The sequence below is a fragment of the Vanessa atalanta genome, chromosome 16 (genome assembly GCF_905147765.1).
Source record: "Vanessa atalanta chromosome 16, ilVanAtal1.2, whole genome shotgun sequence".
In the NCBI taxonomy this organism is placed as follows: domain Eukaryota; kingdom Metazoa; phylum Arthropoda; class Insecta; order Lepidoptera; family Nymphalidae; genus Vanessa; species Vanessa atalanta.
This window is the reverse complement of record NC_061886.1, coordinates 5,738,083-5,750,688: the sequence shown is the minus strand read 5'-3', so window position 1 is coordinate 5,750,688 and position 12,606 is coordinate 5,738,083. Positions and strand designations below refer to the sequence as shown.

The window sequence follows — 12,606 nt, the reverse complement described above, 5'->3', positions numbered from 1 at the left end:
GATAATAATATATTATTGTTATTTTCAATATAGATATTGAAAAAAATGGCAAAAGTACTGTTCTGGTCTGATTATGTCTCGTTTCGTATTCTACCTATCTTTGCTGCCACGGTAGGTGGCGCGTTGTCGTGATTTAAGGTATGATTACTATATCTTACAGCGCCCTTGTATTTGGGCGGCGGTGAAAACTTACCATCAGGTGGCCATCCGCCTACAATACATTTTACATACAAAAATAAAAATATTTGTACTTCGTTTTAAAATGTATTATAAATAAATAATAAGAAAAATATATTTAATTTATTTACCATACTAGTCCATGTTTTATTCGTAACTATACAGTTGCGATTTGAAAAGTATAATCTTTATAAATTTATATCACTCGTCCCTATCACCTATATATGTTATATATAATTGACGCAGAGGAGACTTAATGGATCGTCTTTTTGATGTATTAAATGTGGCATTAAATTGTGATTATTGCACTGGGCTTAAAAGAACTTTTATTTTATGTCGGTATATTATAAGATGTTTTTCATGTGACGTGATAAGATCAACCGCTATCTTTGAGATATTGATACCCTCTTGTTGTCTAGTCTCTGTGCCTCATTTATTGTGAGGGTTTTGGATCCTTTTCTAATACCGTTTATCATCTAGACCTTCGAACCGCCGGCGAAAGCTATTTCCACAGACTGTATGAACGTTGCAGAAAATGCCATAAACTTATTTAATTTTGGGAAAGGAATAAATAGCGAGTCTCATACGCCTAGAACACTGCAAGAAGCTAAGCTTGGTGTTCAAATCAAGGTAATACAAAGATTGACATGATCTCTGAAATGGACTGTCTTCTTATTTTTCAGCACTGACATCTTCTGTTTTAATACAAAACTATCATAAAATAACTCTTTGAAGTTGCTTGTTTGTGGATGGTCAGGTTCAATGTCGTTTATCAAAATCATACTAGATGGCGCTGTAGAAAACACCTAAAAAATATAATGTTTAAACTACACATCATTTCAATTATTTCGTTTCTTTAAATATAATATTAATTTACTTATATTGTGTTTGTAAGTACTATTTATTTTTTGAAAGAAACGGTGACAATCATGAGAAGGAAAGGTAAACGAGGCAGAATATGTAAATATGTAATTGTACTTTAATAACGTACTCTGTAAAAAAAATGGAGAAAAAGAATAACTACTTACTTTATACTTTATTGTACACCACACAGAGAAAATAAATAAATACAACATAGATCCAGTCTTAATAAAAGACGCGTATAATTTTGGCGACCTTATCGCACATAGCGAGCTTCCAGGCAACCAACGGTGTAGGTTAGGATAGCTCATAGAATATGAGGTAGGTGGTGCTGTAATAATGAAAAAAATAACAACAAAACATTTTTGCCGGTTCTTTTCTGTAGAATCTACTTTCCGAAACGGTGGTAGCTATACATTTCAACACTGCATCATGACGATATAAAAGTGCTTTTATGAGCCTGATATGATAAAGAATATATTGATTTTGATTTTACGCACTTACTACGCGTACTACTATTTTATAAAATATTAAATAACCTTAACAAAAAAGAGGGGATACGTGTTAATAAAACAACAATTTATAATTATTAGTAATTAACTATTCATATATTTCAATAGTATCTCTTATAATTATAACTATATTTTCTAACGCTCCGCGCTCGCAATATTTGGTTTAAGTCTAAGAAGACGAATCAACAGTTAGTGTCAACATAATCATAAACATTCAAACAAAGATCTAAAAGATTACATTTAATAAAATAACTAAATGTAAACTTAGAAATATGTTAGCGTGCATGTCAACTCAATAATTCAAAATACTGATTCATCTCTACTATGGTAATTATTATTAAAAAAAACTATGCTATTTAGTGGGGAATGTTAACTTTGGTATAAAATATTAATTAACAACAAAACATAATCAAACACAAAGACACTCGAAACGATTCTTACATCAAGCATAAATTAAAAAAAAAATACTGATTAATTAATAGTCTAAGATCAATATTTACATTATCTGTGCAGGAAAAAGAAACTGACTTTGATGTTTTGACAAATAACAGCTTCTACATAAACTTAAATTGCAACTAGATGGCGTTGATGTTGATAATTAGAAATAATTACTCGAAGCCCATTCCACGAAACCAGCTCCCATAGAAAATTGCCAATTGTTAAAGCGCGTCACCTTCATAGGCAAATCACGTCTTAGGATTGTCTTAGATGCTAATGTCAGATTAATCTCGCTTACTTCTAGTCGCTTCGACTGGAGAAGTAAGAGTATTATTAATTTACTTAGGAGTTCGGCTCGTAGATTGGACTATAGTTGTAATATCTATCCTTGAGTAACTATAAAATCAGAACACAAATCATTGCACTGTGCTAAATAAATTTAAATACAATGTACATATTATGAAAAATACAAGTTAAATATAAAATAGGACTTCTAACAATTTTTATAAGATATTTTTTTTAATTTTTTTTCTAATGCACCATATAAATATAGGCTTCCACTACATTGTAAAGGCTTTTTGTAGGTACCGTTTTTCTATAAGTATAATGCGAAAAGATTTATATTTTAATTTTACGCATTTTTTGTTATACAATAGATACAATTTATAATCAAGGTTTTTTTTTGTCTAAAAGGATAACGCTTTATAAACGTAACATAATAAACATTCGATAAATAGGAAGTAAGTTATTAAAACCTCCTTAAAAGATTACCTAAGAATTGAATTCTTCTATAAGATTATTCAAATGTTTTTACGGATATTATTTTTGAAATGTTAACCATAAATATTTTCTACAATATCGAAAGGAAGGAATATTAACCACATACGAAATTTACTAAATAGAATGCACTTACATAATTTGCGCTCTTATTTAAAATTTTAATCTGATTTGTTCAAATGTAGGCTAGTTATCACAACATTTACAGAAAGCAAGGCTATGATAGAATCACTCTGTATTTATTACATTTAAGTTTAAAATTTACAATTTGCTACAGAAATGAGAAACTCGTATAGATTTATATAATAAATTGTGATCTCTACACACTCATATTAATATTTAAATAAGATACTGGGATATTTTAAAGAAATATATAATATAATAGGTACTACATGTACACTCTAAGTACCCGCGGGTACGCTATTGCGAAGAGTCGTTATTCAAAATATTGCACAGTTATTTCTGAATCATTAGGACTCTTTCCTGAGATAAAAGTGCTCCATACACATATTGCATAATAAGTATGTAATAAAAAAAATTACCGATAGGAAAATCAAGACTTCTACCTCTTATTTTCAACAATCATAATAAATCTTTCAACGACCGCTAGATGGCGTTACTCTGAATCATCTCTCAAATAATCAGCTGTTTTAAAACATTGAAACGATTATCATTGCGTAAGATTTCTACATGGGTTCTAATTTCAAAGACACTAAACATTTATTAAGCGCAATGAAATAAACCTTATTCGTATTTATCCCGGACTTGATTTATTCACATCTCAAGCAGTTGAATCGTGAGTAGATGGATTTGGGATGATTGTCGTTGTCTGTTCCCGGTGTCGTCTCTCTTTAGCCGATGACGCTAATTCCGCTTGTAATGTCATTACCCGTTCTCTCAAACATTTAATCTCGTTTTGCCAGGTCTGTAACAAAATAAGCAACAAGTTAATTACATTTGCCTGATCACTTTTGTTATAGTAGTTTTATTGATGTAACAATTTGAAAGGGATTTACATCAGTGTTAGTTTGACTAGCATTTTATTGGTCCGGTACGGGATTATATAACTTCACACATTGAAAAATATTTTAACCTTTCTTTTAAATAATATGGCTCATGAAGGTCACGCGTATTAACGTTCCGATGAGCGTACAATAGTTATTTCCTTTGGGAGTTCGCTTCGTGGAATAGGTTTATAAACAAACGACACTTATGTTATCTTTATTAACAAAAAAATTCAGCTAACTACTAATTTATGTAATGTAGAGAATAAGGACATTTGAATACTTACAATATTCTGCTTTAAAAGATCGAGCTTGTCATTCTTCAAACGGCAAACTTCTTGCCGTAGGAGGTCTGCGTCGCGTGGACCGCCATGCTGGTCGCGGGCGTTCGCCCCCGCCTCGGCAGAAGACATCGACTCCAGCCCTGTGTCGCTATCCACATATACTGCGCCTGCAGCGGAGTTTACGATTATAACATTTTGAAAAAAAATATCCTATCAAATTAAGAGATAACACTTTTTATTTTATGTTATCTAATATTTTCGAAATTTAACGTTGATTTTAATGAGTGACTGAACAATGAACATGGTATGATAATAATGTATCTACTTTTTTATCCAAAATGCGTTTAAAAATCCCTTTCGGTTCTTCATAAGAACATTATAAGCAATTCATATTTAAAATTCGAATGTTTCAAAATGCGTCATAAGCATCTCATATTTAAAATTCGAATGTTATATTTAACTTCATAATATCGTCTGGATGAAGACAATAAATTTGTAAAATTATGTAAGTCACACTTTTCCTTTAACGTTCTTTAAAAATTTTTAAATACTTAATTTAAATACTTTACAACATGTTTTTTTTTTTTTTAATTTGAAATAACATAGAAAGAATAAACAACAAAACTATTATCACAGATCTTAAAATAATATACAATAAACATTCATAAAATAATTTATTTATTAAATAAAATAAATAAAGTGATAAAATTTACAAAATATAATTTGACATGCTAAATAACTGTGCACCACATCAAGCATGCCTTTTATTATTAGTGTGTATTATATATATGTATTAATAGTACATAATATATACTATATACTACTACAGGACTAACCTGTTGTTTTACCACAACTCAGCCAGTCCTTGTCGTCTATCAGAGAGGGAAATAAATTCAATTGCATGACATGATTATATTAATAATGATAATAACTTATATAATATACTAATTATGTATATATTTATGATGAATCCTATTTTACATTTATTAATTATCGGTTACATGATTATTACTACAAAATGAATACTATAACTGTAAATGTTGATGTAATAATATATATAATAATTTGATATAATATTTTTAGGAAAATTCTATATTAAATATCAAACGACGGGTTTTTTAAAAAATGTATATAGCCTTGAGAATTTTAATAAAATACTTTGATCATTACATGTATAAAACTTATCATGGAACGTAGATATATTCGATTTAGATGAAGGTACCGTCTTAACATAATTTGAACACAATTCAAGAAACGAACGGTAATTGTTTTAACATTATTTATAAGGAAAACTGTTATATTTATTTTTATATAATGTAACCTAATTTGTTCACTCTGTAGCCGTGTACGAAAACAATAGATCATACAGATAATAAACGCAATTTACTGACAGTAATGAACACGTTGTGATGATTATATGTATTTTATGAGTTAGTAACTATTATAGAATATATCAATTACTTATTATTTTGTTAAATAATAACTGTAATTTTATAGAGTGAGGTATTTTATAGTTGGCTAATGATAACTCACCCAGCGGGTCCAGATCGACGGAGTTGAGGCTGGAGTCGTCGCTGTGGTCGTGCAGCGGCGGGCGCGGCGGCGCGGCGCGTGACGTCACGTCCGGGCTCGACTCGCCCGAGCCGCCCGCCGACCGCACCGACACCGCGCTCGCAGACGACGACGCGATCGACGACTTCGAACGACCGCTCTGGAATTGTTACGTTTATTAGCAATTTAAAGTAATAGATACATTGATATCGTTAAGGCATTCAAATTAAAGGTTTTTGTTCAACAATAAATAGTAAATATAAAGTTTATTTTAATCTTAAGAGCAAGAATATTGATCAAGAAGGGGTGTTCTTAAGGTCGGTGTATTTTTTTAAAAACTCTCGTCATTTTTCAATCTCGGAATCAAAACATTGTGAATTCATCAGTATTTGTTATTTCAAGCAAATAAAATTATATAATTTAGTTAAAAAATAATTTAAATTGCCAAACTTTACAATAATAAATAAACTAATAACAAATATTTGTTACTTTACTTACATTAGGTGTCGGTGTCTCGTGTAAGTTGATTTTCTTATTCAACGGATTGTTCTTATTGCTATCGCCTGAAAGATTCGTGTCAACGCTTGGTGATCTGTAAAGACAAACATTTAGTACATTTTTGATTTATCAACACAATTTTATTATTATTTAAGGAATTAATACACGTTTTATGAACGGAGGGAAACCTTTTAGTTTATATTAAACAAAATTAAGTAAAACAGTTAAGGTAATTCGTAAAAAAACTTTTATTCCATAGTGTTCACCTATTTTCTCTCTCTTTCGTATTGTTTCAGACCTTCCTTGTCATTTCGAGACGGAAACGTAGATGAACTTATGTGTCGTTACAAGTTTGACAAAAAATAATAAAATTAAAGATAAATTGTATTAATTAATCGTACATTTAATTATACGAACCTGACTTTAGAAATAATCGCCTTTTTCACAGTATCGATGAATCTGGCTCCCGGGCCGTCTTGCTTCGGGGTTCCTTCAGGCTGAGGCGACACCGCACCAGCTTCGTTCCTTGCCCCCGTACCGAGAAACTCAACAGTTTTTTCCTTTAATTTTTCAGCTAACGATTGCAACAGTGATGTACGAGTCCTCTGTTCGAGTTCGGCGAATTTTTCGGCTTTGTAACACGCGTTTTCGGCGTTGATCAACTTGGTAAGAAGGAATTCCTTTAATTCACGACCTTTTCGGAATATGGGCGGCTGAGGGAGAGTCGGCCCGAAAAATGGTACGTCCACACGAGCAGTGACGGCCACCTTGTACCTAGAAAAGAATTCAGGTGTTAGTAAAAACCCCATTCATAAATTAATAAAAACCAGTTTAAGCCAGATAAAAAATGAGTTTAACTTTTTCAAGTAGCATTGTTTTGAACGGAATGCAAATACACAAAAATCTGTTTCAGTAAAACCAACATTGAAATAAAATATGTAAAAATTTAAACTCTCCGCCCTACAAACGAGTCGGTAGCCTGTAATTAAAATCATCAAAGAGAATCTTGTGCTCGGACAACCTACAATTTTAGTCGTCATAAAAACTCCTTAATTACATAGTCGCGATTCGTTTGCATATAAATTACCGGAAGAATTTCCATTCCCTTTTCCGAGCCATTTTCTCTTAGCCTCCTCATGCAAATATTGCCTCAGTTGCGTTGTTGCAAAGTTACACAAACTTTATGCTAAACAAGCAACTTGACAAGTGTATAAAGGAAGAAATGAATAGGAATTCAAATGCATTCCGTTGAAGAACTTTTAAGATAACATCAAAAAATTTGATGAGAAAAGTTCCACTTTTGTTTCCATAAGAAATGTAAATAGCGTTTAAATGTTTCGGTCGTTTTAATTATTATATCGAAGATTTATACCTCGTCTCCCCATCAGCGGCTTCCACTGGTGTGACCACAATAAAAGCGTGAAGGAAGTGCGAGGCGATCATGTCTGGTGTGAATGGCGTTGCTTTTTCCTGTAACAGAATTAAAGACATTTTGTAATATTATATTACGTAATGTCCATTGGAACAAATGAGGCACCGGTGACTTTTCTTAAAAATGTAGAATTGCAATTAACGAAACGTAGTTTATTGAGTGGCAGAATTTCAAACGACACATGGAACCTGTCCATTACGATATTTGTCTTTTTGGAGCACTCATGCTGGAGATGAGTTTATATATTATATTATAAGTTATTAACTTTTAATTGCCCAGATTTTAACTGTACTGCACATGCTCTATACAATGTATTTCAGCTACGCTTTTATTAAAATCGTTATTTATTTAAAATTTGCAACTAAAAAAATATACAATTTTTTTTTTTTAAGTTTTAAAATGTAAAAAAATAATGTAATTTTTAACGAAGCTTTTATGGTAACAAGGCGCGGCATTTTATTTAATAAATGTTTAGTACATTTTTAAAAGTTTATTACTAATTCCTTAATGACATCACTAATTCCCTTGCTTAATCGTTTTACGCATTTGTATGCAAAATAAATGGCTCGTGAACACAATTAGAAACTTATACCAATGTCATTTTCTTTTTATATACTTTTTTGGAAACATAGTATAATAATTAAAATATGGAACATAAACAAATAAGTTATAATTACAGTATTAAATAAATAGTATTTCTAAACCTAACGTAACAATGAAAGTCGAAGAAAAGAAACTTCATCTATCACATTATGTAAAAAAAAATAAAACTATAGGAATTCGCGGAAGACTATATTATACGAAGGCAGATATGAAGCCTAGTTTACCTGAAAAACGATGGCCACAATATCGTTTCCGACATGTCTTTTCCTCTGTAACTGTTGCGCGTCGCCCGCCGTGTGCGGCAACAGCGGCGCCACGTGGAACATAATCTCACGTTCGTAGAACCTCTCATACACCGCCTCTGTTCCGGTGTGACCGTTCATTATATCCAAACCACCTCTGTATCCTAGAAAATTGAAATAGAATATTTGATTTGAGCTTCAGTACGGGTATTATGTTTTTTGACCAAGGTTCTATTTCGACGAACACTATTATTGCTATATCAATATTAATACTAGCGCGAAATAAATAAATTGATTGTACAGCCAAATGTTCAATCAAATTTTGTTTGAATGGCTCTGTAACTCTATTGAAACTGTTACAAAATGATCTAAGTAACAAAATAGGCTATAATTTAGATTTACCTTTATGATCCTTCAACTTAATTCTCTGCCCAAGCATTTCTAAGAATTCGTCAAAGGCCGGAGAGGTCTCGTTATTTCCAAACAATTCTTCTTCAGTCGTCTGCCCGTATTTTTGGTAGAGTACACCAAATTTGAAGGTATTCACCAGGACATGTTCATCATATGTCGCTATCAAAGACGAAGCATTGAGACACATAACCGCCATAAAATTTTCTACGTTAACTTGATCGTTCAGCATTTTAGCCATTCTTAATGGTGACGGCATTATCCCTGAATCTGGAAAAAATAAAAATAAAAGAAATAAAACTTCCGCTTATGAGCGAGGCGAAGACAAAGACATTAAAACCTTCTTTTATTTTACAATGTCTGGGGAGACATTACAAAAGTCATTGTATCTAAAGTTTATAGTTTTAGTTGCTCTGGAGATATTAAATAGTAACATTTGCGATCGTTAAATGCGTAACGTTGTTTCATATAACTTTATTATGTTATTGTGAGATAAAATTGTTTGCACATTTTCGAATTGAAAAAAGGAACTTTAATTCGACGATTTGTTTTTTTTTTTGGTGGGCCTAATTTCTGATTAACCTCCACGATTCGAGATTAAATTCTTAATTTTAGCAACCTTAAATTAACAGATTTGCTTTTTATATAAATTATTTATATTTAGTAATGGATTTATACAGATCAAATATCAGACCAATTATAATAAATAAAACATTAAATACTCACTTGGTGTAGGAATCAATCCAATCATTGTTTCTGTTCGTAGCCTCAAGAGTATCCTAGTATGATCCTGTCCAGCAACATGTTCGTTTTTGAGCGACATCACTACAGGACCGAGGTTCGCGTCACATCCAACCAAGTTGAGGTGTTCCTATAAAGAATATAAACATATTTGAAATGATCAACAATGTGATTTTGTTAGCTTATACAGGTTACTACTTAAATAGTACAATTATATTGTGTAGTTCCCTTTTGATTTAAAAAGAGAAACACATTGTAGCCTAAAACTATTTGAACCTCTTTCGCACCATTTTTTGTTTCTGGCAACATTCATTTTGACGTCATTTTGTATACAAGCTAGTATATAAAATGACGAGTTTATACAATGATGTCGTCAAATAAAATCTTGTCAAGAAAGCTCTATATATATTACTGACCGACATCGCACGGGAAAAAATTAAATAATGTTATATCTCATTTGAGCGCGATAATCAGATAATAGTCTACGTAGATAAAGGAGTAACAACGCTAAATTTCAAGCCATTGGACCTATAGGTTCGGAGATCTCGTAATAAGTCAATTAGTCCGCTTGAATGTATGTATATAATATAATAATATAGAAGATTTATTTATATTCATAATGTTGGTATTATTACTAATATTCTAGAGAACTATTATCAAGTTATAATAAAGTTGATAATTAAATTAGTATAATATACATACACGTTACATATAAATTATTTATCAATTATATAAATGGCTAAACTGTGCCGCGTTGAAAATTCAACAGAAACAATGAACAATTGAGGTCACAAAATAAAGGATGCAGGAAGAAAAACATGTTTGTTGAAGCTATTTAGAAGACAATTTATCTTATATGCTAATTAAAAACATTTCATAAAGTGATTCCGAGAATTAATTTAATTGAAACGTTTCATATTCCTGTTAGCGCAACACGTAACACCAGGAAAACGCGAGCTAATTACAAACGAAAAGTAAATGTTTATTGCCGTGAAAACTATACCATAATGACTGTCACGCCCTTGCAATAAACATCAAATATGATAAAAAAATATATTTTACACAAATTGAGAGCGAAATATTGTCAAATAGCATATGTCCTTTTAATACATAAAATTTCGTGATGACTCGTTCAGTAGTTAACACATTAAAACATCACAACGAAACATAACAAATAAACAAACTCATATTTTCATTTATAGTATTATTTATCTTTGTGTGCGGTTTGAAAGGTGAGAGATCCAGTATATTTACACAGTTAGAAAAAGACAGAATATCTGTATTGATGGTGATCTGACTTTGTAATAAATAATTAATTAAAGTAATTAAAACCAATAAAAGGAGTTTTCTTACTGTTTCAATCAAAAACGATTTCGTAGAATAAATCTTTTTATCCGATCTAATCAATAAGCTATCAATATTAAATGATAAGGATTAAGTTTGGTGAAGATATAAAATTAATTTATCAGTTTTTAAAAAAGCAGCGCATTAATCAAATATAAGAAGCTGGCTTGCACCGCTAGTCTCGCTAGCGAAGATTTTAGTAAATTACGACGATGTTCTCATTTCGTATCCATCTGGTACTTTTCATAAGTGCTTCTATTGTTATATCACCGACTGCCGACATTGTTGCGCGATAAATAGACCAGTTTTCAGTTTAATCATGACTTTTTCAAAATAAAAAGTTTCATCATAATCAGCTTAGTACTTTATGTTTACCGACGGACAATTTATAGCTCCATTTTAAATGTCATGTCTTATTACAAAAACATTTTGTGTAAAAATATAAGGCTGTATTTTTAAAAATTTTAATCATGGTTCGGTGAATCTTTAATGGTGTGTGATTAATGATATAATTAATGGCCATAGCGTCAAATATATTGACTTAAAACCTAATCTAATCTAGCCGACACAATTGTCTTCAGTAAAGTTAAATACTTACACGTTTTGCACAATTTGGCACGACACATAACGCTCCAGGAATCATAAAAAAAGTTTTTACGGTATTTTTATGTTTTTTTTTTAATATTCTATTACGTCACATTCGAAAAGTAGAGAATTAATCCCCATTATAAATAAGGCGTAAATATATTTTTCGATTGCTAGGATTCATGCTTCAGTCGTGCCATCGTAAAATTTCTGTTTTTCCATTGTTTAAATCATTGCAAGACTGAAAAAGCCCGTAATCTTGATTGACTCTATGACGTAAGTAACTTATCACGTCTTAATTAAAGATGAAATTGACTCCGAATATCATATCATAGGAAACTCTTAAGTCACTTGTCACGTTTAATAAGACTACGCAATCAGTGTGAATCAGACGTTTTATTTTAACGAGTGATCTCATTTGCCACTGATGAAGACTCACTCAATACAGGCAATAATGCTAACCTAGTTAGAGCAAGAGCGTTACTTAATAGCAATGAAAAAAAATAATTTAAAATTAGAACACATATTTTTTTTTTACATTAATTACTTATTGGCAAGGAATTTAATATTCCATAAATTAATACAATCTCTTTAAGAAAATTCGACTACAGATGTATTTTTTTGTATGATATAATATATTTCATATCTACATAATATATCTATTTATTTATATGTGACTAAGTGGTCAGTGTTTCCCGTAGAATAATTAGATTAGGTTTATTTTCACATTAAACGCTTACACATTATACAATATAATTTATACCTATTTACACAACTACATACAATATGACTTATTTTAAAAAAAAGTTTTAATAAATAAATATTAGACAACATCACATATGTACATTACTCTAATCCCAATGTAAGTAGCTATAGCACTCGTGTTATGGAAAATCAGAACTAACGACGATACCACAAACACTCAGACCCAAGACAACATAGAAAACTTTTTTCTACATCGACTCGGCCTCAAACCCGGGACCACGGAGTGGCGTACCCATGACAACCGGTGTACACACAACTCGACGGTATCCGATACTTCTCTTATTATTATCAGTATGTTCTTAAGCTGTTTTAAATTTTATAATCCGAATGACATCATTTTAAGGCGTGCAAGGTTTATTGCAACCAATTGTTTTCAGTTCTTGG

At 31.1% G+C, this 12,606-nt stretch overlaps 1 protein-coding gene across 7 annotated transcripts in view; it reads right to left on the bottom strand.

Annotated features, from left to right (window-relative positions):
• Positions 1–1,647: 1,647 nt before the first annotated feature.
• LOC125069689 (rap1 GTPase-activating protein 1) overlaps positions 1,648–12,606 on the bottom strand; it is a 264,762-nt gene continuing 253,803 nt past the window's right edge. For all 7 annotated transcript variants that reach the window (XM_047679224.1, XM_047679221.1, XM_047679225.1 and 4 more), the window contains 9 exons: positions 9,514–9,658; positions 8,782–9,057; positions 8,362–8,543; positions 7,475–7,572; positions 6,520–6,876; positions 6,103–6,196; positions 5,587–5,764; positions 4,057–4,220; positions 1,648–3,690 (listed from right to left, as the gene is read on the bottom strand). In XM_047679224.1, coding sequence (XP_047535180.1) covers positions 3,547–3,690; positions 4,057–4,220; positions 5,587–5,764; positions 6,103–6,196; positions 6,520–6,876; positions 7,475–7,572; positions 8,362–8,543; positions 8,782–9,057; positions 9,514–9,658 — 1,638 coding nt within the window. In that variant the 3' untranslated portion in view covers positions 1,648–3,546. The remainder of the gene's footprint in view (positions 3,691–4,056; positions 4,221–5,586; positions 5,765–6,102; positions 6,197–6,519; positions 6,877–7,474; positions 7,573–8,361; positions 8,544–8,781; positions 9,058–9,513; positions 9,659–12,606) is intronic.